This window comes from Falco rusticolus, chromosome 3 (genome assembly GCF_015220075.1).
Source record: "Falco rusticolus isolate bFalRus1 chromosome 3, bFalRus1.pri, whole genome shotgun sequence".
Classification (NCBI taxonomy): Eukaryota; Metazoa; Chordata; class Aves; order Falconiformes; family Falconidae; genus Falco; species Falco rusticolus.
In genome coordinates, this window is record NC_051189.1 from 13256496 (window position 1) to 13283309 (window position 26814).

At 68.1% G+C, this 26814-nt stretch overlaps 4 protein-coding genes across 11 annotated transcripts; 1 reads left to right on the forward strand and 3 right to left on the reverse strand.

The window, feature by feature from the left end:
- Positions 1-254: 254 nt before the first annotated feature.
- GPAA1 (glycosylphosphatidylinositol anchor attachment 1) lies at positions 255-4963 on the reverse strand. 5 transcript variants are annotated; one of them, XM_037381756.1, is made up of 13 exons: positions 4773-4963; positions 4466-4565; positions 4266-4390; positions 4011-4122; positions 3780-3927; positions 3388-3489; positions 3104-3300; positions 2189-2385; positions 1963-2116; positions 1784-1867; positions 1516-1712; positions 1258-1428; positions 255-716 (listed from the first exon to the last, which is right to left on the reverse strand). In XM_037381756.1, exons 1-13 carry the CDS (start codon positions 4943-4945, stop codon positions 473-475), a joined length of 2004 nt encoding a protein of 667 aa, XP_037237653.1. In that variant the 5' UTR covers positions 4946-4963; the 3' UTR covers positions 255-472. The 5 variants fall into 5 exon arrangements, with proteins under 5 accessions (XP_037237653.1, XP_037237654.1, XP_037237655.1 ...); XM_037381757.1 differs by having other exon boundaries at positions 259-716; positions 4211-4390; positions 4838-4915; XM_037381758.1 differs by having other exon boundaries at positions 259-716; positions 4211-4390; positions 4466-4562; positions 4838-4894.
- Positions 4964-6825: 1862 nt separating this feature from the next.
- On the reverse strand, positions 6826-8101 carry EXOSC4 (exosome component 4). Its single transcript, XM_037381216.1, has 3 exons — positions 7891-8101; positions 7372-7578; positions 6826-7284 (listed from the first exon to the last, which is right to left on the reverse strand). Exons 1-3 carry the CDS (start codon positions 8071-8073, stop codon positions 6925-6927), a joined length of 750 nt encoding a protein of 249 aa, XP_037237113.1. The 5' UTR covers positions 8074-8101; the 3' UTR covers positions 6826-6924.
- Positions 8102-8159: 58 nt separating this feature from the next.
- Positions 8160-20750, forward strand: OPLAH (5-oxoprolinase, ATP-hydrolysing). Of its 3 annotated transcripts, XM_037381214.1 has the most exons (26): positions 8161-8465; positions 9033-9224; positions 10088-10202; positions 10282-10405; positions 10487-10682; positions 11119-11284; positions 11353-11491; positions 11621-11688; positions 11763-12031; positions 12132-12244; positions 13569-13739; positions 13812-13949; positions 14380-14518; positions 14611-14723; positions 15321-15472; positions 15659-15819; positions 15901-16002; positions 16091-16265; positions 16717-16901; positions 16970-17101; positions 17210-17344; positions 18053-18202; positions 19248-19405; positions 19489-19649; positions 19721-19818; positions 19900-20750. In XM_037381214.1, the coding sequence occupies exons 1-26, from the start codon at positions 8289-8291 to the stop codon at positions 20050-20052; spliced, it is 3882 nt and encodes a 1293-aa protein (XP_037237111.1). In that variant the 5' UTR covers positions 8161-8288; the 3' UTR covers positions 20053-20750. The 3 variants fall into 3 exon arrangements, with proteins under 3 accessions (XP_037237110.1, XP_037237112.1, XP_037237111.1); XM_037381213.1 differs by having other exon boundaries at positions 8160-8465; positions 15659-16002; XM_037381215.1 differs by lacking the exon at positions 9033-9224 and having other exon boundaries at positions 8160-8465; positions 15659-16002.
- Positions 20751-20972: 222 nt separating this feature from the next.
- LOC119145511 (sphingomyelin phosphodiesterase 5-like) lies at positions 20973-26620 on the reverse strand. 2 transcript variants are annotated; one of them, XM_037382051.1, is made up of 8 exons: positions 26576-26620; positions 22657-23645; positions 22490-22562; positions 22258-22398; positions 22074-22163; positions 21913-21976; positions 21237-21390; positions 20973-21156 (listed from the first exon to the last, which is right to left on the reverse strand). In XM_037382051.1, the coding sequence occupies exons 2-8, from the start codon at positions 23542-23544 to the stop codon at positions 21061-21063; spliced, it is 1506 nt and encodes a 501-aa protein (XP_037237948.1). In that variant the 5' UTR covers positions 23545-23645; positions 26576-26620; the 3' UTR covers positions 20973-21060. The 2 variants fall into 2 exon arrangements, with proteins under 2 accessions (XP_037237948.1, XP_037237947.1); XM_037382050.1 differs by lacking the exon at positions 26576-26620 and adding an exon at positions 25808-26553.
- Between the last annotated feature and the right edge of the window lie 194 nt (positions 26621-26814).

Genomic DNA, 26814 nt, shown 5'->3' on the forward strand with positions numbered 1-26814 from the left:
AGGGTCCCCCCTCCGTCCCCGCCCCCCCCCCCGGTGTCCACCAGATCGGCTCCGGTTGGATCTTTGATCCGCCTTTATTGAGCAGCACCGCGCGGCGGGACCCCCCGTACGGGGCGGGCACAGACAACCCCCCGGCACAGCCCCCCCGTACAGCCCCGCGTGACCCCCCTGTACGGACTGGGGAGAGACCCCCCCACTGTGCACCCCGTGCCAGGCCCCCCCAGGCACAGACCCCCCCATATGGGCCAGGCCAGGACCCCCCGGTACAGACCAGGGAGCCCCTAACCCCCCCACTACAGACCAGGCACCCCTACCCCCCCATTCACACGGGGGGGGGCCGCAGACTCGAGGGGGGGGGTCCCCCCTGGGGCAGGACCCGCTGCCGCCCCGTGGGGGGACTTGGCTGGGGCTGGTGTCCTTGTCCCATGGGGATGGGGACATCCCTCCCGGCCCATCCATGCGCAGGGGCCTGTCACTTCCAGAAGAGAACGTTCCAGAAGAGCAGCCAGCAGGGGTAGGCGCAGAGGGCGAGGAAGGGGAAGAGCAGGGAGCCGTAGAGGTGGTGCTGGAGCAGCCCCTCGGCCACGGCCGCCAGGAAGAGCTGCCAGCCCTCTGCCACCGCCGCCGGCGCCTCCACCAGCTCCCGCTGCAGGAAGATGCCCAGCAGCAGCGTCACGGCCGGCGTGGCCAGCACCAGCAGCGCTGCCAGCAGCACCCTGCAGGCGAGAAGCACAGTCAGCCGCTGCAGGGCCCGGAGAGAGACCCCCGGTGACCCCCCGCAACCCCACACCACCGGGAGAGACCCCCAGCGCATCCCCACACCATGGGGAGACACCCCTGGTATCCCCCCATATCCCAGGGAGAACCCCCAGTGTCCCCCACCCTGGGAAGAGCCCCTGGTGACCCCTGGCATCCCTGCACCCCAGGGAGAGAGCCCCCCAGCACCCCCTCATAACGCAGGGGGAACCCCCAGCATGCTCACCCCAGGGAGAGAGCCCCCAGTGACCCCCCAACATCCCCACTGTGGGGAGACCCCCCAGCATCCACCTCACATTTCAGGGAGATCCCCCCCAGCACCCTCACACCTCAGGGACAGCCCCCCCCCCAGCATCCTCATCCACCCCAGGGAGAGCCCCTGGAGTCCCCCCGACCCTGGGGAGAGCCCCTGGTGACCCCTAGCATTGCCCCATCCCAGGGAGAGCCCCCCCAGCATCCCCCCCACTGGAGAGGGGGTCCCGGCCCCATGCCCCCCCTCACTTGGGGCCAGTGGGCTGGACGGCGGCAGCGGCGGGCACCATGGTGGCGGCCAGGAGGAAGCCGAGGGAGAAGTTGAGAAGGGCGAGGCAGCCCAGCTGCACGGCCAGGTACAGCAGTGCCAGCAGCTTCAGCGTCATCCAGCCCCGGTCACTGCCACCACCTGCCAGCACCCTGCGGAGACCAAGGGGGATGCTCAGCCCCATGGCCATGGAGGACAGCACCCCACAGACACCCCAGAGAGCCCCCCAGCCCCAGCACCTGTGGGTGTTGTGGGGCAGGGCCATGCCAGCCACGTAGATGGCGATGACAGTGAGCACCACGGCCTCCGACTCAGAGACGGGGAAGTGCTGGGTGGCCACACGCTGCCCCAGCACCGGCAAGAAGTAGAGAGCGAGGCCGGCGGCATGGCAGATGAGCACCGGTGGCACCAGCGCCAGAAGGCCGGGCCGGGCCTCCTGCGGAAAGCCGGTGGTGATGAGGATGGTGGGACTGGGGAGGGGTCTGCGGGGAGGGGAAGGGTCCTGACCTCCCCAGCCGCGTGGTCGCCGTCCCAGAGGCGCTCAGCGCTGCCCGTCTCACACTTGCTCAGCTTCATCCAGAGGTCCAGGGCGTGGGAGTGGTCAGGGAAAGGAGCGGAGCGGGTTTGGCCACCCCTTGCCCACCTCCTGGACCCCTGAGTCCCCCCTGCTTTGCCCAAAAGGATATCTTGAGGACGAGGACAAGGATGAGGAAGCCGAAGGCTGGCATGTAGACACCAATGGAGACGAAGCGGGACAGGGAGGGCAGGAGGTAGAAGAAGTAGGACTGGTGCAGCCGCTCCAGCAGATTGTTGAGCTTCCGAAACATCCCCTCCAGTGTCCTGCAGGCACCGGGCATGGTGAGCCGGGGGCAAAACTGCCCCCCAGAGCCCTCCCCACAGCCCCGCACTCACTTGCCCACGGTGGTCATGTCGTACTTGTACTGTCGGAAGCTATTGATGCCACGGAGGGTGATGGCTTCGATGCGGTAGCGGAGGAAGAGGCCGTGGTCACCACGGGGCCACCCCGACGCCTGGGCTAGCACCATCAGCAGCAGCGTCTGCAGGCTGTGGGCATAAGCAGGCAGCGAGTCCCAGTCTGAGCGTGGCAGCTGCGAGGGTCACAGAACCATGGAATTGTTTAGGTGAGAAATGACCGTTCAGATCATTACATCCAACCGTTCACCCAGCACTGCCAAGCCCAACCACTAAACCATGTCCCTAAGCACCACATCTATGTGTCTTTTTAAACACCTCCAGGGATGGTGGCTCCACCACCTCCCTGGGCAGCCTGTTCCAGTGCTGGACGACCCTTTCGGTGAAGGAACTTTTCCCAGTACCCAATCTAAACCTCCCCTGGCGCAGCCTGAGGCCGTTCCCTCCTGTCCTGTTGCTCGTTATCTGGGTGAAGAGACCGACCCCACCTCGCTACAGCCCCCCTGCAGGCTGTAGGGAGCGATCAGGTCCCCCCTGAGCCCCCACCTCTCCAGGCTGAGCACCCCCAGCTCCCCCTCACCAGCCTTGTGCCTCAGCCCCTTCCCCAGCCCTGTTGCCTGTCTCTGGACACGCTCCAGCCCCTCTACATCCCCCCTGGGGTGAGTGGCCCAAGAATGAACCCAGGATTTGAGCTGTGGCCTCACCAGCACTGAGTACAGGGGGACAACTGCTGCCCTGGTCCTGCTGACCGTGCTGTTGCTGACAGAAGCCAGGATGCCGCTGGCCACCTGGGCAAACTGCTCCCGCAGGAGAAAAGCCCCTGCCAAGGGCAGGCTGGGGGCCGTGTGTCCCAGCAGGTGGCCATGGACAGGGGTTGGCCCCAGCTGGGCTCACCTTGCCCTGGATGGTGCAGAGCAGCCCATTCTTCTGGCAGAAGGCATGGAAGAGATTGAGCAGATCCAGGTTGGGCAGCTGCCCGTTCAGCCCCTCCACTGCCACGTCAAAACTGGTCACCACGTCGCTGCTCAGCTCCAGTGAAATGGCCGCCTGGATGGCCCCGGCCCGGCCCAGCGTCCCCGAGGACCGCATCTCTGCAAGCACCGCACCGCGTCAGTGCCACTGCCAGCCCCTTGGCATGGCCAGGGAATGGCCGTGGCACCCCCAAGCACCCGTCTCACCAGTGACGTTGACATCATGGTAGGCCTCCAGCCAGGCCTCCATGCCCAGCAGGTCATGCTCGTTCACGAGGAAGATGATGTCCTTCGCCCAGTAGATCTGGCCTGAAGGGAAGGGGTGGCTGCGGCACCACGGTCCCTGCCCCGGCATAGCCCCAGCGGAGCTCGGTCCCTGCCCCGGCAAAGCCTGGCACAGCCCCAGTAGGACCCACTCCCCTTGCTGCCCCCCAGAAAAGCCAGGGTGCCCCGGGGCAGTGGGCAGGTGGGTACCTGGTGCTCCCATCCCTCACATCCCCACCAGGGAAGGATCTGCCAGGGAGCAGGGATTGGGACACTCAGCATCCCAGGGGACACCCCCCCCGGCTCCCAGACCCCCTGCCAACACTGGGACTGACCTCGGAAGTAGGAGGCGAGGGCCAGCATCAGCCCCACGGCCTGGTTGTTGTGGGGCCCCTCACTGCAGGGCACGCTCAGCACCAGCGACTCGGTGCTGGCGGCACGCGGCGCCCGCAGGATGCCGTACACGTTAGTGCCCTTCACCATCTGCCGAAGGAATGGGAGGGCTGGGGGTGTGCCCCGGGATGGGGGGGCGGTAGTTTTGGGATGGAGGGGCACCGGGTACGTACGTATCGCTCACGGGTCTCATCGGGGAAAGGCAGCGTGCGGGAGAAGGGTTGCCGATGCACCTCCAGCCCCAGGTTCCACATGGTTTTCTCCAGCCAGGCCACCGGCATCCCCCTGGGAAGCAGGAGAGGTGGGATGGAGCCCCTCCAACCCTACCTCTGCCCACGGCACCCCCCCAAAATGAGCTGCACCCTGCTCTCACCCCGCTTTCTTCTTGTGCCCGGCAAACTCCCGGCCATAGGAGAGGGCCCGCTCACCGAAAACAAACTGCTCCTCCACCATGGTGGAGCCCATGGCGTTCTCCGACATGTAGGTGCGGGGGGCGAGAGGCTGGAAGGCCAAGGCCAGGAACCAGCCCAGCCCAGCCACGTAGCTCAGGGTGCTGCAGGAGGAGAGACGGGGCCTCAGGGGTGGGAGGTCACCGCCTGGCAGCCCCCCCGAGCCCCCCAGCACTCACCAGAGCGGGGTGTTGAGGCGCAGGATGAGGCGGGAGAGCGCCCGCCGGCAGTGGGGGTCCGACAGCAGCCCCATGGCAGGGGGGTGCTGAGCTCCGGCTGCTGGGGGGAGGGGGCGGGGGGAAAGGTGGGGTGCCCACCAGCACTGAGGGTGCCCATGGATCAACCTGGGCCCCCTCCTCAGGCACCCACAGCCCCACATGCCCCCCATGGCTCTGTCTCTGCCCCCCACACACCCCACGGGCCCCACCCCTGCCCCACACCACTCACCCGACACCCCACACAGCCCCTTACCTGCCCCACACGTACCCCACAGCCCCGTCCGTGCCCCACACGCACCCCCCGCGCTGCCCGCCAGCCCGCGGCCCCCCCACCTCTCGGTCCCACCGCCCGGCCAGGCCGCTCAATCGCGGCTGCACGGGCCAGGCCGACGGGCGGAGCCCAGAGACATCGATGGGCACCGCCCGCCCCGCGCTGCGCATGCGCCGGCCGGGCCGTGTGGGTGTGCGAAGGGCTGTGTGAGGGCAGCAGGTGTGCAAATAGGCCGGGCGGGTGTGCAAAGGGCTGTGTGAGGGCAGCAGGTGTGCAAATAGGCCGGGCGGGTGTGCAAAGGGCTGTGTGAGGGCAGCAGGTGTGCAAATAGGCCGGGCGGGTGTGCAAAGGGCTGTGTGAGGGCAGCAGGTGTGCAAATAGGCCGGGCGGGTGTGCAAAGGGCTGTGTGAGGGCAGCGGGTGTGCAAATAGGCCGGGCGGGTGTGCAAAGGGCTGTGTGAGGGCAGCGGGTGTGCAAATAGGCCGGGTGGGTGTGCAAAGGGCTGTGTGAGGGCAGCGGGTGTGCAAATAGGCCGGGCAGGTGTGCAAAGGGCTGTGCAGGGGCAGCAGGTGTGCAAATAGGCCGGGCAGGTGTGCAAAGGGCTGTGTGAGGGCAGCGGGTGTGCAAATAGGCCGGGTGGGTGTGCAAAGGGCTCTGTGAGGGCAGCAGGTGTGCAAATAGGCCGGGCGGGTGTGCAAAGGGCTCTGTGAGGGCAGCGGGTGTGCAAATAGGCCGGGTGGGTGTGCAAAGGGCTCTGTGAGGGCAGCGGGTGTGCAAATAGGCCAGGCGGGTGTGCAAAGGGCTGTGCAGGGGCAGCAGGTGTGCAAATAGGCCGGGCAGGTGTGCAAAGGGCTCTGTGAGGGCAGCAGGTGTGCAAATAGGCCGGGTGGGTGTGCAAAGGGCTCTGTGAGGGCAGCAGGTGTGCAAATAGGCCGGGCAGGTGTGCAAAGGGCTCTGTGAGGGCAGCGGGTGTGCAAATAGGCCAGGCGGGTGTGCAAAGGGCTCTGTGAGGGCAGCGGGTGTGCAAATAGGCCGGGCAGGTGTGCAAAGGGCTGTGCAGGGGCAGCGGGTGTGCAAAGGGGCCAGGCGGGTGTGCAAAGGGCTGTGTGAGGGCAGCGGGTGTGCAAATGGGCCGGGCGGGTGTGCAAAGGGCTGTGCAGGGGCAGCAGGTGTGCAAATAGGCCGGGTGGGTGTGCAAAGGGCTCTGTGAGGGCAGCGGGTGTGCAAATAGGCTGGGCAGGTGTGCAAAGGGCTCTGTGAGGGCAGCGGGGTGTGCAAATAGGCTGGACAGGTGTGCAAAGGGCTGTGCGAGGGCAGTGGGTGTGCAAAGGGGCTGGTGGGCGTGCAAAGGGCTGTGTGAGGGCAGCGGGTGTGCAAAGGGCTGTGCAGGGGCAGCAGGTGTGCAAATAGGCCGGGCAGGTGTGCAAAGGGCTGTGCGAGGGCATCGGGTGTGCAAATAGGCCGGGCAGGTGTGCAAAGGGCTCTGTGAGGGCAGCAGGTGTGCAAATAGGCCGGGCAGGTGTGCAAAGGGCTCTGTGAGGGCAGCAGGTGTGCAAATAGGCTGGGCAGGTGTGCAAAGGGCTCTGTGAGGGCAGCAGGTGTGCAAATAGGCCGGGCAGGTGTGCAAAGGGCTGTGTGAGGGCAGCGGGTGTGCAAAGGGCCGGGCAGGTGTGCAAAGGGCTCTGTGAGGGCAGCGGGGTGTGCAAATAGGCTGGACAGGTGTGCAAAGGACTGTGCAAGGGCAGCGGGTGTGCAAAGGGCCGTGCAGGGGCAGCAGGTGTGCAAAGGGGCCGGGTGGGTGTGCAAAGGGCTGTGTGAGGGCAGTGGGTGTGCAAAGGGTCCGGGCAGGTGTGCCAGGGCCCCCCAACACCCCTGTGCTGCAACACACCATGGCTTACCTGAGTGAAGTGGCACAGCGTGGCACGTGGACAGCACGGCACACATAGACAGTGTGTCATACGGCGTGGCACACAGACGGTGGGGCACACAGCACAGCACACAGACGGTGGGGCACACTGACAGTGCGGCACAGGGCACAGAGACATTGCAGTACACGTACAATGTGGCACATGGTGCCAGACCTTTATTGACAAGAGGCTCTGGCTGGTGCCACCCCCAACCCTGGCGGCACCGCAGCAGCCGGTGCTGCTCAGTCCCCCATCAGTGCGGTGACCTCCCGCAGCCGCTCCCGCACCACCTGGTCCATGACGGTGTGCAGAGCGCGACAGGCCTCCTCGGCTGCCTCCAGGGCTGCCTCCAGCCGCTCCTGGTGCAGGCGGGCACTGAGCTGCAGCAGGGCGATCTTCCCCGAGGCCGGTAGCAGCGCCAGCACCAGCTGCGGCCCCCCCGCTGCCTCCTCGGGGGAGCTGAGGTCGGCCAGGGGGGTGTCCTCGGCCAGGCCGGCCGTGCTGGCACAGACATAGTCCCGCATGGGGATGCCGGCGTCCATCACTGCCAGCGTGGCCGCATTCACACAGGCACAGTAGTTTCCACCATCAGCCTGCAGGACCTGGGGGAACAGCGGGCACGGTGAGCCAGGGGCCATGCCAGGACCCCCGCCACACACCACACGCCTGTGTGTCCCTCCGGGCATCACCTGGACATAGATATCAATTTGGGAGCGGGGGAAGAGGCTGGTGAGGATGGCGGCCTCGAAGGTCTGCTTGAGGTGGAGGGCCAGCTCGCCTGCCTGCCGGTCACCGTGGGGCCGCCGCCGCCGCTCGCCGGTGCTGAAGGTGGCCATGCTGTACTGGCAGTTCACCACCGCCCGGTCGGGCAGAGCCTTGCTGCGGGAGCCGCGCATCTGCGGAGGGCCGGGACCCTGGTGAGAGGGCACCGACCCCCCTGGCCCCGGGGGATGGGGCGGGGGCACTGGGTGGTTGTCACTGCAGGGGAACCGGGGGAAACAGGGAGCAGAGGGCCTCGAGCCGCGAGGGGGCACGGGGGGAGCAGAAGGCCCGGTGTCCGGTGCTGGAGGCAACGGGAGGAGCCAAGGGGAAGCGGGGGGGGGGGGGGGAACCGGCGTCCAGTGCTGGAGAACTCAGGGGGAGCCGAGGGGAACTGGGGAGCAGCTGGGAGGACCCGGGGGGAGCCTTGGGGCCCGGTGCCCGCTCACCTCGTGCGGGCCGTAGACGACGGCCAGCGCCTTGGTGTTGCCCTGCTCGATGTAGGCCGAGCCGTCGGCCTGCGCGAAGACGCCCATACGGGCGCGGACCTTGCGGAGTTCGGCGGGACGGCGCCCGTCCGCCCGGTACCCCTCGTCCGACAGCAGCTCGGGCGCCGCCATCTTGCCCGGCATGCACTGCAGCTCCCGACGCACCCCGCGCGACGACTACAGCTCCCGGCGTGTCCCGCGCCCCCCGGGGCACCGCCCCCCTGAGGCTCCGCCCCCCCCTCGCCCGCGGGGCCGGTGCTCGGCGCTGCCCGGGCGGGAGCGGCGGGGACTGAACCGTCCCGAGCCCGACTGAACCGAGCCGGACCGGACTGAGCCCGACCGAACGGGCCGGTCCCGCCATGGCGGCGGCGGCGGCGGGGCCCGCCGGGTTCCAGTTCGCCATCGATCGCGGCGGCACCTTCACCGACGTCTTCGCCCGCTGCCCCGGCGGCCGCGTCCGCGTCCTCAAGCTGCTCTCCGAGGACCCGGCGTACGGGGATGCCCCCACCGAGGGCATCCGCCGTGTCCTGCAGGAGGTGCGGCCGCTGGGACCCCCCCCGGGACACGCCCGGGACCCCCCCCGGGATCACCCCGGGACCCTCCTCCCGATATCCCCCCGGGGTCACCTCACACACACACACCACGACCCCCCTGGGACACCCCCCCTGCGAAATTGCAGCCCCCGGGGATCTTCTCCCAGGACTTGCCCCCACAGCTACCCTCCCAGGACCCCCACTGGGCTCCCCGCAGGACCCCCGGGCCCGAGCCCCCCCAGACCCCCCCCATGCCCCCTCTCGGGGCCCGTCCTGTCCAGACCCCCTGCCCGGGGGGGCCGGGGGGGGGGGCACGGTGCAGCCCTGGGGTTGGGGGTCTGCAGTGGGGCTGGGGGTCCACGGTGGGGCTGGGGGTCCATGATGGGGCTGGGGGTCCATGATGGGTCCACAGTGGTGCTGAGGGTCCGCAGTGGGCTGGGCATCCATGGTGGGTCCGTGGTGGTGCTGAGGGTCTGCGGTGGGGCTGGGGGTCCATGGTGGTGCTGAGGGTCTGCGGTGGGGCTGGGGGTCGGCGGTGGGGTGGCAGGCTGACACCCGGGGTGTGGGCAGGAGAGCGGTGTGCCGGTGCCACGGGATCAGCCCCTGGACGCCTCTGGCATCGAGTGGATCCGCATGGGCACCACGGTGGCCACCAATGCGCTGCTGGAGCGCCGGGGTGAGCGCCTGGCGCTGGTGGTCACCCGCGGCTTCCGTGACCTTCTGCACATCGGCACCCAGGCCCGGCCCCGCATCTTCGACCTGGTGAGGCACGGCACCTGCGCCGGCACGGGCTCGGGGTGGCACGTCCCCGTGGCCCACAGTGTCTGGGATTGCAGTGGCACATCCCAGTGTGATCCACAGTGTCTGGGATTGTGGTGGCACATCCCCATGTGACCCACATCCCCTGGAGTTGTGGTGCCCCATGCACGTGACCTGCCACATCTGAGATCAGAGTGGCACGTCCCCATGACCCACAGCGTACGGGGTTGGGGCAGTACGTCCTTACGTCACCCACATCATCTGGGATTGTGGTCACACATCCCCATGTCCCACAACATCTGGGCTCAGGGTGGCACATCCCTGTGACCCATAGTGTCTGGGATTGGGGTGGTGTGTCCCCCTGACCCACACCATCCAGGCTCACTGTGCCACGTCCCCATGTCCTGCGCTCACCAGGCTTGGGACAGCCCACCCCCGTGACCCACACCACCTGGAACCGGGCTGACACATCCTCGTGACCAGCACCATTCGGGCTCAGGGCAGCATGTCCCCACATGACCCACACCATCCGTGCTTGGGTTGGCACGTCCCCGTGTGACCCACACCAGCCGGGCTTGTGGCAACGTGTCCCCGTGCCACCCACGCCATCCTGGCTCGGTGGGGCCCGGCGCGTCCTCTGCCTAGCACGGACGTCCTTGGCGACATCGGGAAGTCCCCGGATCCCGGGTGCTGCATCCCGTGAGCACTGCTGGGCCCCCGCCACGGCCCCGCGCCAGCCCCGGCCCCACGCCAGCGCCCTGGCCGGCCGGTGGCCAGCAACGGCTCCAGCAGTGCGGTGAGGCCGGCGCAGGGGCTGCCTCATGGCGGTGGGGTGTCCCCCGGTAATGTCCTCCCCCCCCCCCCAGGAGGTGGCTGTGCCGGAGGTGCTGTACGAGGAGGTGATCGAGGTGGACGAGCGGCTGATCCCACACCAGCCTGGCTGCCGCCTCCCAGGGAAGGAGACCCTCCCAGTGCTGGAAGGTGAGGACCACCACCGTGGGGGAGGTCAACAGGGTGGCATCCCCCCTGTGACCCCACCCCCCACCCCGGCTGTCCCCAGGCTCCACGGGGGCATCCCTGCTGGTGCAGCGGCCGCTGGAGCTGTCGGCGCTGCGGCAGGAGCTGGAAGGTGTGCTGGCCCGTGGCATCCGCAGCCTGGCCGTGTTGCTGCTCCACTCCTACGCGTGAGTCCTGGGAGGCCCTGGGGGAATGGGGGGACACGGCCAGACCCCTGCGGCCGACACTGTCCCTGCTCTCCCCGGCAGCTGGCCCGGCCATGAGGAGCAGGTCGGGGCGCTGGCACGGGAGCTGGGGTTCCAGCACGTCTCCCTCTCCTCTGCGGTGGCGGCCATGGTGCGGGCGGTGCCGCGGGGCTACACAGCCTGCGCAGACGCCTACCTCACCCCCTGCATCCACCGCTACCTGGAGAGCTTCCGCGCCGGCTTCGCCCACCAGCTGCAGGTGAGTGGGGCTGCCAGGACCCCACCATGGGCAGCCATTGCACCAGGACCCACTGACAGTGCCCATCCTGCCGGGACCTGCCATAAGTGCCCATCCCACTGGGACCCCCACACGAGTGTCAATCCTACTGGGGCACCTCATAGGTGCCCATCCTGCTGGGACCCCCCATGGCCACTTCTCCCACTGGGAGCCCCTCATGGGCACCCATCACACCAGGACCCCTGCCACAGGCACTCATCCTGCTGGGACCCCGTGGGCACCCATCACACCAGGACCCCCATGGATGCCCATCCTGCTGGGACACCCCCCCCCCCCCCCCAAGGGCAGCCATGAAACCAGGACCCCCACGGACACCCATCACATCAGGATCCCCCACCATGGGCACCCATCACACCAGGACCCCCCCATGAGTGCCCCCCCCGTGCTCCCCTTGCAGGAGGTGCCGGTGCTGTTCATGCGCTCGGACGGGGGGCTCACCCCCATGGAGCACTTCAGTGGGGCCCGTGCCATCCTCTCTGGCCCAGCTGGCGGCGTGGTGGGCTACGCCATGACCACCTACCGTCGCGAGGACGGGCAGCCCGTCATCGGCTTTGACATGGGAGGTGAGCGGGGCCAGGGTGGGGGTCCCGCTGGGGTGGGGGTCCAGCTGGGGCTGAGCCACCCTCCCCAGGTACCTCGACGGATGTCAGCCGCTACGCTGGCGAGTACGAGCATGTCTTTGAGGCCAGCACCGCCGGCGTCAGCATCCAGGCGCCACAGCTCGACATCAACACCGTGGCGGCTGGCGGTGGCTCCCGGCTCTTCTTCAGGTGGGTGGGGGGTGGGGGTCCGGGCACCCATGGGTGCCCTGGGTAGGGCATGGTGGTCCAGCTGGGCTGCAGCACAGCAGCACGGGCACGGCTGGGACCCTCCCGCTCCCATCAGCATCTCCCTTCCAGGTCCGGGCTCTTTGTGGTTGGCCCTGAATCAGCGGGCGCCCACCCCGGCCCAGCCTGCTATCGCAAAGGTGAGTGGCCACAGTGCTGGCGGGTGCCACGCCACCGTGCCGCGCTCGCTGTCCTCATCCCCATCCTGGTGCAGGGGGTCCGCTGACCGTCACCGATGCCAACCTCTGCCTGGGCCGCCTGCTCCCTGAGTACTTCCCCTGCATCTTCGGGCCGGGCGAGGACCAGCCGCTGTGCCGGGAGGCGGCGGCGGTGGCGTTCGGCGAGTTGGCTGCCCGCATCGATGCCTTCCTGGCCAGCACCACCGCCGGCACCCACCAGCCCCTCTCGGTGGAGGAGGTGGCCATGGGCTTCGTGCGGGTGGCCAATGAAGCCATGTGCCGGCCCATCCGCGCCCTGACGCAGGTAAGGTGACCCTGGGGGGGGTGGCGGTGGCAGGGGGGCTGTGGGTGCCCGGTGTCACTGTCGGTATCACCACTGCTGTATGTGTGTGTCCCCTCGCCAGGCCCGGGGCCACGACACCGCCCAGCACGTGCTGGCCTGTTTTGGGGGTGCAGGGGGGCAGCACGCCTGCGCCATCGCCCGCGCCCTGGGCATGAGCAGGGTCTTCATCCACAAGTAGGTGCAGGGTGGGGGGGCTCCGTGGGGACCTCCCCTCTGCCAGTGCTGCTGGATTGAGGGGGGGGGGGGCTGACCCCACTGGGGTGGGGGCACCCAAGGGGTGTCAGGATGCCCCCAGCCCTGGGTAGATGGTGTGGGGTTGGGGGGGCTCTGTGCCACCCACCAAGCTGAGTGCCCCTGTGCTGCTGGGTGGAGGGTTCGGGGGTCACATCCGTAAAACAATGCATTGGCTTTGGGGGTGCCCCAGGGCGCAGGGCTCAAGGGTGTCGCAGCCCCCCCCAGGCAGATAGGTTTGGGGGTGCCTTGGCCCCCAGGCAGTGGTGTTGGGTTTCGAGGTGCCCCAGTCCCCAGCTAGATGAAGGAGGTTTGGGGGTGTCCAAGGTCTGCACATGGGTGTGTTGTATTTAGGGGTGCCTCGGTCCCTAGGGGGATGCATTGGGTTTGGGGGTGCCCCTGGGTGCTGGGTTTGGGGGTGCCCTTGTCCTCTGGCAGATGCTTTGGGCTTTGGGGTGCCCCTGGTTGTGGGCTTCAGAGGCCCTGTCTCCGGGAGGATGTGTTGGGTTTGGGCTTGCCCCGGTCCCCAGGTGGCTTCAGTTGGGGTGCCCCTCTCACCAAGGGATGTGTTGGGGTTTGGGAGTGTTCCTGCGTTTGGGGGCCCCATCCTTGGGAGGATGCCTTGGGTTTGGGGTTGCCCATGGGCATGGGGTCCAGGGGTCCCATCCTGAGAGGATGCTTGGGTTTTGGGGTGCCCTGCTCCTCAGGTAGATGCATTTGAGGGTGCTCCTGGGCTCTGAATTTGGGGATGCCCCTGTCCCCAGGGGATGGGATGGGTTTGGGGGTCTCACCCTGGGAGGATGCTTCGGTTTGGGAGTGCCCCTGTCCCCAGGGGATGGGCTGGCTTTCAGGGTGCCCCTGGGTGTGGGATTCAGGGGTCCCATCCCAGGAGGATGCTCTGGCATTGGGGGTGCCTGGCTCATCAGGTAAATGCATTTGGGGGTGCTCCTGTCCCCAGGGAGTGGGCTGGGTTTGGGGGTTCCATCCTGGGAGGATGCTTGGGTTTGGGGGTGCCCTGGTCCTCAGGTAGATGTGTTTAGGAGTGCCCCTGGGCTCTGGATTTGGGGGTGGGGTTCAGGGGTCCCATCCCGGGGGGATGCTCTGGGTTTGGGGATGCCCCTGGGTGTGGGGTTCAGGGGTCCCATCCTGGGAGGATGCTCTGGCTTTTGGGTGCCCCGCTCCCCCAGGCGGTTTGGCTGGGTCAGGGGGTGCTGGCGGGCCAGGGGGCTGCAGCCCCTGGGCAGCGGTGTGGGGGGGCATCGCGCAGGTACAGCGGGATCCTGTCGGCCTTCGGGCTGGCGCTGGCGGACGTGGTGCACGAGGCGCAGACCCCCTGCGCCCTCCGCTACGAGCCGGCCGCCTTCCCTCGGCTGGATGAGCGCATCGCTGCACTGGAGCGGGAGTGCCGGGACGCGCTGCGGGCGCAGGGCTTTGCCGGGTGAGAGGCTGGGGGTCCCCGGGGAGGGATGGGGATGCTGGTGTCGCTGCTGCTGACAGGGCTGCCTCGCAGGGAGCAGATCCGCACGGAGGCTTTCCTGCACCTGCGCTACGAGGGCACCGACTGTGCCCTCATGTGCTCCGCCAAGGGCCACCCACCCACGCCGCGGTCCTGCCACGCCGGGGACTTCCAGGCTGCCTTCACCAGCCGGTGAGTCCCAGCACCGTGATCCCCCTCCCAGCACCACAATTCCCCTTCCAGGCACCACAATCCCCCTCTCCTGGTACCACAATCCCCATACTGTGATCCCCATCCCAGCACCATGATCCCCCTTGCAGGCACCACTATACCCTGTGCCAGCACCGTGATCACCATCCTGGTGCCACAATCCCCATCCCGGTGCTGTGATCCCCATCACGGTGCCATGGTCCCTGTTCCAGCACCACAATTCCCATCATGGTGCCATGGTCCCCATCCCAGCACTGCAATCCCCATCCCGGTACCGTGGTCCCCATCCCAGTGCCGTGGTCCCCATCCCAGCACCACAATCCCCATCCTGGCACCTCCACACCATGCTCGGGGTGGCGGGGGGTCTCCTGGTACCCCTTTGTCGCAGCTGGCACCCGCCCCCCTCTTGCAGGTACCTGAGGGAGTTCGGCTTCACCATCCCTGACCGGCCAGTGGTGGTGGACGACGTGCGGGTGCGTGGCACGGGCAGCAGCGGCATCAGCTGCGAGACTCCCCTGGCCCCCAGTGGGAAACCAGCGCGTGTGGAGACGGTGAGGGCAGGGGGGCTCAGGGGGCCTGGGGGAGCCTGGCAGGGCAGGGGGTGACCTGGCATGGGGCTGGGGGCTCGGGCTGGGTCCCACAGGTGACGCGGTGCTACTTCGAGGAGGGTTACCTGGAGACTCCGGTGTTTCTGCTGGAGGAGCTGGCCTGCGACCACACCATCCCCGGCCCCGCCATCATCATTGACAAGAACAGGTAGGGACCTCTGGGGGGGGGTGGGACCCTGGGGAGCTGGAGGGGACCTTGAGAGGGTGGTGAGACCCTGAGCAGCTGGTGGGGAGCCCAGGGAGCTTGGGGGGAGCCCACAGAGCTGGGGAGACCTTGGGGGGCGGGGGGGCCCCTCAGGGATTTTGGGGGGACCCCAGGGAGCTGAGGGGTCCGTGGACATCTGGGGGGACCCAGGGAGCTTGGGGGGGTCCCCAGGGATCTTGTGGGAACCTGGGGAGCTAGTGAAACCCCAGGGAGCTGGCGGGTCCCTGGGGATCTGTGGGACCCAGGGAGCTTGGGGGGACCCCGGGGAGCTGGTGGAACCCCAGGGAGCTGGGGGGGACCCTCAGAGATGGTGGGTCCCTGAGCAGCTGGTGGGAAGTTGGGGGGGACCCCAGGAAGCTGTTAGGGAGCTCTGGAGGCTGGTGGGACCTGCAGGAGCTGGTAAAGAAACCAGGGAGCTGGTGGGGTCTCCAGGAAGCTGGGGAGGATCCCAGGAAGTTGGGGGGGGACCCCAGGGAGCTGGCGGGACTCCGGGAAGCCCCATGCCCTTTAGCTCCTGGTGCCACCGCCTGCCTCCTCCAGCACCATCGTGGTGGAACCTGGCTGCACTGCCAGCCTCACCAGCTTCGGTGACGTCTGCATCGCCATCGGCTCGGGGCGCCCGCGCCCCATCGGCCCCCAGCTTGACGCTGTCCAGCTGTCCATCTTCTCCCACCGCTTCATGAGCATCGCAGGTGGGGGGTGCCCCCCAGCCCTGTCTGGGGCAGGGGGACATGGCGATGGTGGGGGCTGGATTATGGCTGGTGGGGCCAGGGGGTCCCAGGACCACCCCAGGAGGTGGGGGGGGGGCTCTGTGGGACAGCGGCGGCTGGTGTAGGGCAAGGGCCGTCCCCTGAGGCTCCGCCATGTCCCCCACGCAGAGCAGATGGGCCGCATCCTGCAGCGGACGGCCATCTCCACCAACATCAAGGAGCGCCTGGACTTCTCTTGCGCGCTTTTCGGACCAGACGGGGGGCTGGTCTCCAACGCCCCCCACATCCCCGTCCACCTGGGTGCCATGCAGGAGACCGTCCAGTTCCAGGTAGGAGGGTCCCCAGGATCCCCCTGGCACCCCCCTGGCACCCCCTGGGGACCTGCTCAGCCCTTCCTGGTGCTGCCACAGATCCGCAACCTCGGTGAGGACCTGCGGGAAGGGGACGTCATCCTCAGCAACCACCCCTGCGCCGGGGGCAGCCACCTGCCCGACCTCACCGTCATCACCCCTGTGAGTGCCGGCCAGTGGCCAGGGACCCCCCCAGGGTTCAGGATCCCCCCTCCACTGGGCCACCAGCTCAGTGCTGGGCTCCCCTCAGGTCTTCTGGCCAGGTGTCCCCAAGCCCGTCTTCTTTGTGGCCAGCCGCGGGCACCATGCAGACATAGGGGGCATCACCCCCGGCTCCATGCCCCCCCACTCCAAGGCGCTGCGGGAGGAGGGGGCTGTCTTTGTCTCCTTCAAGCTGGTGAAAGATGGCATCTTCCAGGAGGAGGGTGGGTTTACACCGGGGTGACAGGGACGTGGTGGGGATGGCAGGGACACGGTGGGGAAGTGGTGGGGGTGTCAGGGATGTGGTGGGGACAGTGGGGACTTGGTGGGGATGGCAGGGATGTGGTGGGGGTGGCGGGGACGTGGTGATGATAGCAGGGACACGGTGGGGATGCTGGGGATGCGGTGGGAATGGCAGGGATGTGGTGGCAATGGCAGAGATGATGGGGGTGGGGCGAGGATGGCAGGGACACAGTTGGGGTGTGGTGGCAATGCCAGGGATGCAGTGGGGATGTGGTGGATGTGGCTTGGACACAGTGAGGATGCAGGGGGATGGCAGGGGCATGGTGCGGATGGCAAGGACGTGGTGGGAATGGCAAGGATGTGATGGGAATGGCGGGGACGTGGTGGGGACAGGCGCCCTCCACCCCACTGCCACTCACTTGTCCTCCACAGTGGTGACGGAGGCCCTGATGGCACCGGGCCGCATCCCGGGCTGCAGCGGGACCCGGAACCTGCAGGACAACCTGTCGGACCTGCGGGCCCAGGTGGCTGCCAACCAGAAGGGCATCCAGCTGGTCACTGAGCTCATCCGCCTCTATGGCCTCCCGGTCGTCCAGGCATACATGGCCCACATCCAGGTGGGACCCGCCACCCCCCCAGCCCCCCCGGTCCCCCCCGGCCCCACCGTGACGCCCGCCGTCCCCAGGCCAATGCCGAGGTGGCCGTGCGGGAGATGCTGAAGGGTTTCGCCGCACGCTGGGGCACTGCGGTGGAGGCTGAGGACCGCATGGACGACGGCTCGCCCATCCGGCTGCGCGTGCAGGTGGACCCCCAGGAGGTGAGCAGGCCGGAGATCCCCCCCATCCCCGATGTGGGGTTTGGGGGAGCCCCTCAGCTGGGTGGGGGACACACATGGGGTTACCCCTCATCCCTGGTGTCCCTGCAGGGTAGTGCTGTCTTTGACTTCTCGGGCTCGGGGCCGGAGGTGTACGGTAACTGCAACGCGCCACGCGCCATCACCCTGTCCGCCCTCATCTACTGCCTGCGCTGCATGGTGGGCCAGGACATCCCCCTCAACCAGGTGGGTGCAGGACCCCCAGCTGCGGGAATCCCCCCCCCTCCCCGAGGCTGCGGACCCCGCCCCGAGACTGTGGGACCCCCCCAAAGCTGTAGAATTTCCCCCCAAGACTGTGGGACCCCCCCAAAGCTGTGGAACTCTCCCCCGGGCTGTGGGACGCCCTGGGCTGTGGGACCCCCCAAGGCTGCAGGACCCCCAGGCTGTGGGTCCAACCCAGCGTTGTGGGACTCCCACCTGCAGCACCCCTGAGGCTGTGAGAAGCCCCCTGGGCTGCAGGACCCTTGGTGGTGGGACCCCTGGACTGTGGGACCCCCGAGCTGTGGGATCCCCAGTTGCAGCACCCAGGGGCTGTGGGACCCTTCAGTACCCCAGTCAGGCACTCTCAGGGGAAGCTGCCAGCCCCTGATGGGGGGCTCAGGGCTTGAGACGGGGGGGTCCTGGGACCCCAATCCCCTTGTGTAGTGGGGGTCCTAGGACTTTGTTCCCCTGGGAGGGTAGTCTGGGACCCTTGGTACAGGAGGGTCTGGGCCTCTGGTCACTAGGAATGTGGGGATCCTGCTCTCCTGGGGGGTCCTGCTCCCCTAGCATGGGGTCTGGGCCCCTGAGCCCGGGGGTAGGGAGGTGGGGGGCTCGGGGTGCTGCATATGTGTGGCAGGACCCATGCAGGGGCCAGCTGGGACCAATGGGCCACCTGTGTGTCCCCACACCAAGGGCTGCCTGGCCCCCGTGCGAGTGGTCATCCCCAAGGGCTCCATCCTGGACCCCTCGCCCGAGGCTGCCGTGGTGGGGGGCAACGTCCTCACCTCCCAGCGCGTGGTGGATGTCATCTTTAAAGCCTTCGGCGTCTGTGCTGCCTCACAGGTAGGGACGAGGGTGACAGGTCCCAGAGTGCTGAGGGTCCCAGGTGCCGAGGGTCCTAGGGGTCCAGTGTGCAAGTGATCCCAGGGGTCTGGGGTCCCAGGGTGTCAGGTCTCCTGGGGAATGGGGGTCCCAGGGGGTCTGGGGTCCCAGGAGTCAGAGATGCGGGGTGCTGGGGGTCCCAGGAGTCTTGTGGTTTGGGGGTCCTGGGGGGTCTGGGGTCTTGGGAGCCTTGGGGTTCCTGGGGTGCCATGGGTCAGGGTCCTGGGAGTCAGGGCTATGAGAGGTCTGGGATTTTGGGGGTCCTGGGGTTCAGGGGTCCCAGGTGTTGGGGGTGCTGGAGGTAAGAGGTCCCTGGGTTTGGGGTCCTGGGGTGCCAGAGGTCCTGGGAATCCTAGGTGCTGGGGGTCGGGGGTCCCAGGGGTGTTGGTTCCCACGGCTCCCAGGTTGCCAAGGCTCTGGGATGCTGGGATTCCTGGGGGTTGGGGGTCCCAGGGGTCTGGGGTGATGGGGGTCAGAGGAGTTGGGCATGTCAGGGTGCCAGGGGTCCTGTGGCTTGGGGGTCCTGAGGGGTCTGGGGTCCTGAGGAGTCTTGGGAGTCCTGGGATGCCAGGGGTCTGGGGTCCTGGGGGTCAGGGTTATGAGGGGTCTGGAATGTTGGGGATCCTGGGGGTCAGGGGTTCCACAGGTTGGAAGTGCTGGAGGCTGGGGGTCCTGGGGCGCCAGACATCCTGGGAGTCCTAGGTGCTGGGTGTCGGGGATCCCAGGAGTCAGACATCCTAGGGGTATGGGGTGCCAGGGGTCTCAGGATGCCAGAGCTCTGGGGTGCTGGGGGTCCTGGGAGTCAGGGGTCCCAGGAGTCTGGGATGTTGGGTGTCCCAGGGGGTCAAGGGCCCCGGGGGGCCAGGGTTGCTGGAGATCCCAGGGGTCAGGAGTTGAGGCTGCTGGGTGCTGGGGTCGCCAGGGGTCTGGGGTGCTGGGGGTCCCCAGGGTTGGATCCCTGGTGGGGGCTGTGTGCCCCCCGCCGCCCCCTGCCCTCCATCCTCAGGGCTGCATGAACAACGTCACCTTCGGGAACGAGCGGGTGGGCTACTACGAGACGGTGGCAGGGGGCGCGGGGGCTGGCCCGCACTGGCACGGCCGCAGCGGGGTCCACACGCACATGACCAACACCCGCATCACTGACCCCGAGATCCTGGAGCAGCGGTGGGTGCTGGAGCCTGGGGGGGAGCACGGGGGGGCTGCCGGGGCCCTGCCAGGACTCACCCCGTGTGTGTCTCCCCTGCCAGGTACCCCGTGGTCCTGCAGCGCTTTGAGCTGCGGCGGGGCTCGGGGGGCTCAGGGCGCTGCCGCGGTGGCGACGGCGTCGTGCGGGAGCTGCTCTTCCGTGAGGACATGGTGCTGTCGGTGCTGAGCGAGCGCCGTGCCGTCCGCCCCTACGGCCTGCGAGGTGAGCGGGGACCCCCCGCCGTGGCCCCCTGCGGCCCCTCATTGCCCCCTGACCCACACTTTGCCGCTTAGGGGGCAGCCCTGGCGCCCCAGGGCTCAACCTGCTGCTGCGCCGCGACGGCCGAACCATCAACCTGGGCGCCAAGACATCAGTGCCGGTGGAGCCAGGGGTGAGTGTCACGTGGGACCCCCACACACACACCCCCCAGCACCCCTGCACCCCCCGACGCCCCGTCTTCTCCCCACGGCAGGATGTATTCCGCCTGCAGACCCCCGGCGGGGGCGGCTTTGGCTCCCCTGGGGATGGGGGGGAACCCGAGGAGACGGCTCGGCCGCTGGTGCCGCAGAGCTTTGCGGAGCGTGGGAGCGTCTTCGAGTACCGCCGGGCGCAGGAGGCTGTCTGAGGGTCCCTGCCCCCTGAGCTGCGGCTGTGGGGCAGCCCCAGCCCCGGCTACGCACACCCCGTGGGGCAGCCCCCTCCCCCGCCTAGGTACGCACACCCCGTGGGGCAGCCCCCTCCCCCGCCTAGGTACGCACACCCCGTGGGGCAGCCCCCCAACCCCAGACACACACAGTCCGTGGGGCAGCCCCCCATTCCTAGATACAGTCTATAGGGCAGCCCCCCAACCTCAGATGTGCACATCCTGAGAAGCATCCCCCTGGTCCTAGATATGCACACTCCATGGGGCAGCCCCCAACCCCAGATGCACACACTCTGTGGGGCAGCCTCCCCATTCCTAGATACGCACAGTCCGTGGGGCAGCCCCCCAACCCCAGCTATGCACATTCTGTGGGGTAGACCCCGAAGCCTAGCTATGCACACTCAGTGGGGCAGCCCCCCAACCCCCGCTATGCACATTCAGTGGGGCAACCCCCTACCCCAGCTATGCACACCCCAAGGGGCAGCCTTCGTCTCCACACCTCAGGCTCCCGCCCCCCACCCCAAGGCAGGGGGGGACCAGAGGGTCACTCTGCCGTGGGGCAGGGCTCAGGCTTCTGCTGTGGGGCAGCTTCTCCTCCCCATGGCACTGCCTCCCCCCCCAGCCCCTCTCCTTCCCAGCTCCGTGCCTTTCAATAAATGAGCCTTCGGGCCCTTCCCGTGTGGCTGTGTGTGTTGGGGGGGTAGGTGTGCTCCTGGGGCTCCCCTGGTGCCCCCCAACCCATCCTGCTGCCCCCCAGCCTCATCGAGCCCCGAGAGCTCAGCCCCATGTGCCTGGGCTGGTTCCTCCAGACGCCGTGCCCCGGTTGGGGGGTCCAGCTGCCCCATGGCTCCCTCTGCCCTGATCCCCCAGCGCCACGGGGCCGATGCCAGCACAGCACCCACTGCACTTGAGGCCTTTATTTTGCACCAGAAGCTAAAACTGCGCGGGCACCAGAGCGTCGCCGGATTGTTGCCAGATTGTTGCCATGGCTCAGGGGGTCGCAGGGGCCACGTTGAGCCGCAGGACCACGGGCAGGTGGTCGGAGCGGGTGGCCAGTTGGGTGATGACGGAGAACCCTGCCACCTCCTGCTGGGGAGAGGGGCCGTCAGGGCCGGGGACACAGGGGGGAGGTTGGGCACCCCCCACCCTGTGGTGCCCACGCTCACCGTCTGCAGCGGCAGGTCCCTGTGGTGCGGGCGGTAGAGGATGTAATCCAAGCGCCGGCCCTGCCAGGGGCCAGGGGCCGCCGGGTCGGGCTCCCCGCTGGAGAGGATCGGGCCCGCCAGGTACTGGTGCCGCCCTGACGGCTGCGAGAGGGTCCTGTGGAGCAGGGACATGGTAGCACAGGGACATGGTGGTGTGGGGACACAGTGGCACAGGACATGGTTGGTATGGGGATGCGGTGGCATAAGGATGTGGTGGCATGGGGATACGGTGGGGTGGGGACATGGTGGGACAGGGATGTGGTGCCATAGGGTTGTGGTGGCACAGGGACACGGTGGTGCAAGGACACAGTAGCATGGAGACATGGTGACATGGGAATGTAGTGGAACGGAGGTGTGGTGACACAGGGACATAGTGGCAAAGGGTTGTGGTGGCATGCGGCCACAGTGGCACAGAGGAGTGGCATGGGAACACTGGCACAGGGATGTGGTTGCTCATAAACATGGTGGCATGGGATCCTGGTGGCACAGGGGACGTGGTGACATCGGGGATGGAGGGACCCCCACCACCAGCGCTGCCCCTCCAGGCTGGGTGGCTTGGCTGGCACATCCCGCTCCCCACCTCAAGGCCATGGGTGGCTGTCCCTGCAGGACACCAGCCCTGTCCCACCCCTGTCACCTCTTCAGCTTCTCCGGAGTGGACACGGGCTCATCGTAGATCTTCAGGTAGTTGAGCAGGGTGCCTGTGGATGGCAACGGGCTGTGAGTGGGACCCCTGCTGCGTCCCCCTCCATAGGCACTGGGGACAGGGATGAGGGGGCTGGGGGAGGCAGGTCCCACCTATGCCCCAGGGTGCGTCCTGCCCGGGCCCCCGGCGGCAGGGGTCCTGGTAAACCTTGAAGAGCTGGTGCTGCTGGTTAAGCTCGTCACCTGCAGGGAGGGGGACACGTCTCTGCCATCAGCCCCCACCAACCACCAGCACCCTCTGTCCCCCCACCCCCCTGCCCCCCATCACCCCCCCAACCTCGGGAACAGTTGTCGAAGTTGAGGTCCCCGCAGAAGATGTCGAAGGCCACCACGTCCCCGCGCTGCTCCTGCTCCTCACGGAAGAGCTGCAGCCAGTGCAGCCCCAGCGTCAGCTGCTCATCCCGGATGGCGGCATCGGCTGTGGGATGGGGACACACACACACGGTGTCATCGATCACCCCGGCACCGCCAGGTCACCCCAGTTGGGTGAGCAGGAGCGTGGCCCTCACCTGCGGGTGCCTGCAGGTGGGTGCAGCCGATGTAACCCACGACCCTCTGCCCCTGCACCGAGCCCAGCAGCACCTGGGGGGGCGAGTGGGGAAGGCAGCACCCTCAGCAGGGAAATCGCAGCACCCTGCCCGCTGCAGCAGAGGAGGGAGGGGGGTTACCCACTCACCTGGACCACCAGCAGCCCCTTGGCGGCCAGGGCATCCTCGCGGGCACCATTGGGGAAGCCGTGGTACCGCACGGCCAGCAGCGGGTAGCGGCTGGCCAGGAAGAGCCCGCTGTTGAGCAGCTTCAGCCGACGGCCCCAGAGCCCGAGGGCACCCACCTCAGAGACTATGTGTGGGAAGATGCTGCCCAGTTGCTGGCGCAGGCACGTGGTGGCCCTGCCATCGAAAACCTCCTGCAGGCAGATGAAGTCAGCATCTGCTGGGAAATGCTCGGACAAAACCGCCGGCATGGGCTCTGCCGCCACCGCCACCACTGCCGCGCTGCCAGGGGGCTGCCAGGGGGTGGAGAGGGTCCCGCCGTAACTGTTGACCTCGCCTTGCCGTGGCTTAACTAGGCCAGCCCGGGCGCTGGGAGGGTCCGGTGGCACCTGGGTGAGGTGGCGGGCGATGTAGACGGCACGCTGTGGCGTCTGCCCCAGGTTGCTGAACTTGGCCAAGCCGCTGGGCATAAGGCAGACATTGGCACTGAGGAAGGTGAAGGTCCGGCGCTGTCGAAGGTCCCACGGCTGCACCGATGCTGTGCCTGCTGTGTACTGGTAGGCAAAAGGCCGCCGCACTGCCTGCACAGGCAGCCACAGCAGCAGCCCCAGGGCAGCCAGGGGCAGCGAGAGCAGCAACAGCATGACATACACCGATCCGGCCAGCCCCTGCCTGGTGCAGCTGTGGCACCGTCCACACCGCTGGAGCCGAGCCTGCCTCCGCTCCTCCGTTGTCTGCCGCAGGTCAAGGAGGCTGAAGACAGCCCAGGAGCTGGGGGTGAGCAGCCACCGGGCCAGGCGGGCCAGGGCCACCAGCACCCGGCTGGGGAAGGGGGACTCCCGCAGCAGCATGTGGGGGGTGTTGGTGGGCACTGGGTGGCTGGGCAGGGGGTTGAGGGGGAGCACGACGTCCCCTCGCTCCTGCGTGGGGGCTCTGGTGCAGCCGGCACGACCTACGGGAGAGACCCCAGATCAGGGGTGGTGGGGACAGTGCAGCCTAGAGTGGGAACCCCCCACCCTCATGCTGGCTGCCACAGCTGAGTCACCACCGTGGGAACTTCCCATGGCCAGGGCCGTCCCACACATCCCTGGGAATTATCCCACGCATCCCTGGGCATCATCCCACGCATCCCTGGGCATCATCCCACACATCCCTGGGCTCTGCTGGGGGTGGAGAGAAAGCACCTGCAGCGTGTGGCGGGGGCTGGCACAGCTGAAGCAGGGCTGCTGGCCCCTGCCGTGTCCCTGAAGGGTCCCAATGGGGTCCCCGGGCTCCCCAAAGCCACCTCAGGCAGGTAGAACCAGGAGGGCATGCTGGAGCCGGGGCTTTGCTCAGCACCCGATGGCATCTCTCTGCGTGCCACGGGGCCCTTTGGTCCTGCCCTGTGTCACCGGCACCAGCCACCCTTGCCCTCTGCGCCAGCTCCTGTCCCACACCATGCCCCCGCAGCACCACCCCACCGCCGCCCACTCACCTGCCTGCTGGGCTGGGGGGGGTCAGGGACTGCTGTTCCCCCTGTCCCCGGGAGCCCCGCTGGCTGCCGGCATGGCACACGACTGAGCCGCGGCAAGGTGAGCCCTGGCGAGGCCGGGACTGGCCAGCCTGGCCTGACGGGTTCCCGGCGCCTCCATGCCTCGCGGCCGTGCTACAGGCCAGGAACCGGCTCCTCGGCCCAACACCTCATGCTGCCCATCCGCCTCCTCCTGCCCCTTCACCCGCGGCTGGTGACTCCTGCCTGAGTCCTGCCTGACTGCAGCCTCACACCCAGCTGTCCTGCCCTCCCACATCCGCTCCCAGCACTGGGGACGCTGGGGACAGTGGGGATGCTGGGGACACTGGGGACAGTGGGGATGCTGGGGACAGTGGGGATGCAGGGGTCACTGGGGACAGTGGGGATGCTGGGGACACTGGGGACAGTGGGGATGCTGGGGACAGTGGGGATGCAGGGGTCACTGGGGACAGTGGGGATGCTGCAGTCACTGGCCACAGCAGAGCCTCTGGCTGCCCTTGGCTTGGGGGTCTGAGCTCCCCCTGCCCACCAGGCTGCCCCACACTTGCCCACCAGACCAGAGCTCTTGGCTGTGGCTACTCCGGCTTCATCCCCCCAACCCTGAGGCACCGGTGGGGCTTCGGCTCCATGTCCTCTCCTGCCATGGGGGTCCCTGGGGCAGAACCCCTGAGGAACCGCTCCGCTGGGGGACATGGCTCTGTGGCAGGAGCCCAGCAGGGTGCTCTGCCCCACAGTGCCATGGACAGCCCAGGTGGCACGTGCAGAGGGGATGACTCAGCCCAGGTGCTGTCACTTCCCGGCCATGTGGGCATCCCTGACTCCCACGGGAAGGTAATTTGCCATCACGGGAGCGTGAGTGTGTGCAGCCCGGCTGGGAGCGGCCCCACCTGCGTGGCAGCACCGGGTATGGGGTGCTGGGATCCCCCAAAACTCCTGGCCCTCACCCAGAGGGGTCAGTGCTTGCAGCTGCCGCACATCGACCCCGTGGCACTGGCAGTGCCGGAGGGCTCTGCCCTGGTAGCAGGGGCAGTGGGCACTGCCCCGCCGTGCAGGCAGAGCGGGCATTGTTCTCACAGGTCTGATGCGGGCATGGTGCCCACGGCGCTGGCAGCAGGCAGCAGCATTGTCCCCGTGGCACTGGCAATAGCAACAGGCATTGCACCGTGGTGCTGGCAGCAGCAACAGGCATTGCCCTGCAGTGCAGGCAGCAGCAATGGGCATTGCCCTGCGGCACTGGCAGCTTCACCCCGGCACATGCTGCACCCAGGGCCGTGTTTGCCCAGCAACCGGCTCCACAGGGTGCGGCAGCCGAGCCCTCCGCGCTGCTGGGTGCCGCCTGTGCCACACTGCCCGGCAGCTCTGTCCCAGCCCTGCCTTTGCTGGAGGCTTTTGGTGGCCGGGGGGCGAGTGGCACCTGCCCCGGTGCTGCCAGTGCTGCTCCCTAACCCGAGGGCCAGGCAGTCCCCGAGTCGCCTGTGCTGGCTCCCTGCCCACGCCGGCTCCCTGCCCGTGCCAGTTCCCTGCCTGTGCTGCCCCGCCACCGCCAGTCGTGCCACTCCTCGGGGTCACACTATGTCCTGCATCCCTGCGTGCCCCCCACTCACCTCCCTGCCCTGCGGTGCTGGGGGCCATCGCCGACGGCACCAACGCCTCCGCCTGCCCAGAGGGGCCTGCACCGCTGCTGCCGTCAGCTTGTGGCCACCGTCTGCTCAGAGCCACCGCTTGCCCGGCACGCCGGGGGCTCACACACCGCCGCTGGTGCCGAGAGCTCAACAGGTCACAAACATCCGCTCACCGCCGGGCCGGACCGTGGTCTAATTAGCCGCGGCCCCGGCCGTGCCTGGTTGCCATCCAGCCCTGGGCCGGCCGGCTGGCCGCATTCCTGCCCTGGGTGCGTGGCAAATGCCGCCCTCTGTCACCAATACACCGGCAGCCCCCTGCTGCCACCGCCGTGCCAAGCGGTGCCGCCAGCCGCCCCCCAGCGCACCATGTGCTGGGGAGCTTGCGGGCAGGGGTCCGGCCACGGCGGTGGGCTGGGGAGCCGGCGGCCGCTGAGCTGCTGGCACTGCACCTTGCCCGTCCGGTGAACACCCACGACTGGTTTTCCCAGGGCTGTAACCCCTTCTCTGCCGCGTCCTGGCCTGCAGGCATGCTAGGGCTGCCGAAATGGACTGGAGGCGGCTATGACCAGTGAGGATGAGGTGGGGAACGTCAAGTGAGGAGGCATCACAGCCGCCTGAGCCAGTGCCTCGAGGATGAGCCATCATACCTGAGCCTGCCACGGTACCGTGGGTGGGGGGCAGACTGTGGCGGGGATGGGGATGACTGGAACTCCCCAAACCCCACAGCACCCGCCAAGCAGCAGCACTAACCCCTCTGTCTGCGCAGCCTTCATCCGTGTCACCCCCCAGCTGCCACCATCATCTTCCGGCTGTGCCAGCCCCAGGGGGGTGTGACAGGATGCTCCCCCAATTCCTTCCGCTGGCACCAGTCCCAGAGCACCCATGTTTTCCAATCCAGCATGATGGCTGAGCTCCGACCCACCTGCGCCCGTGGGACTGCCTGCCTGACCCCACTTCGCCTGGCACAGACCCCCGGCACAGGGGTCCAC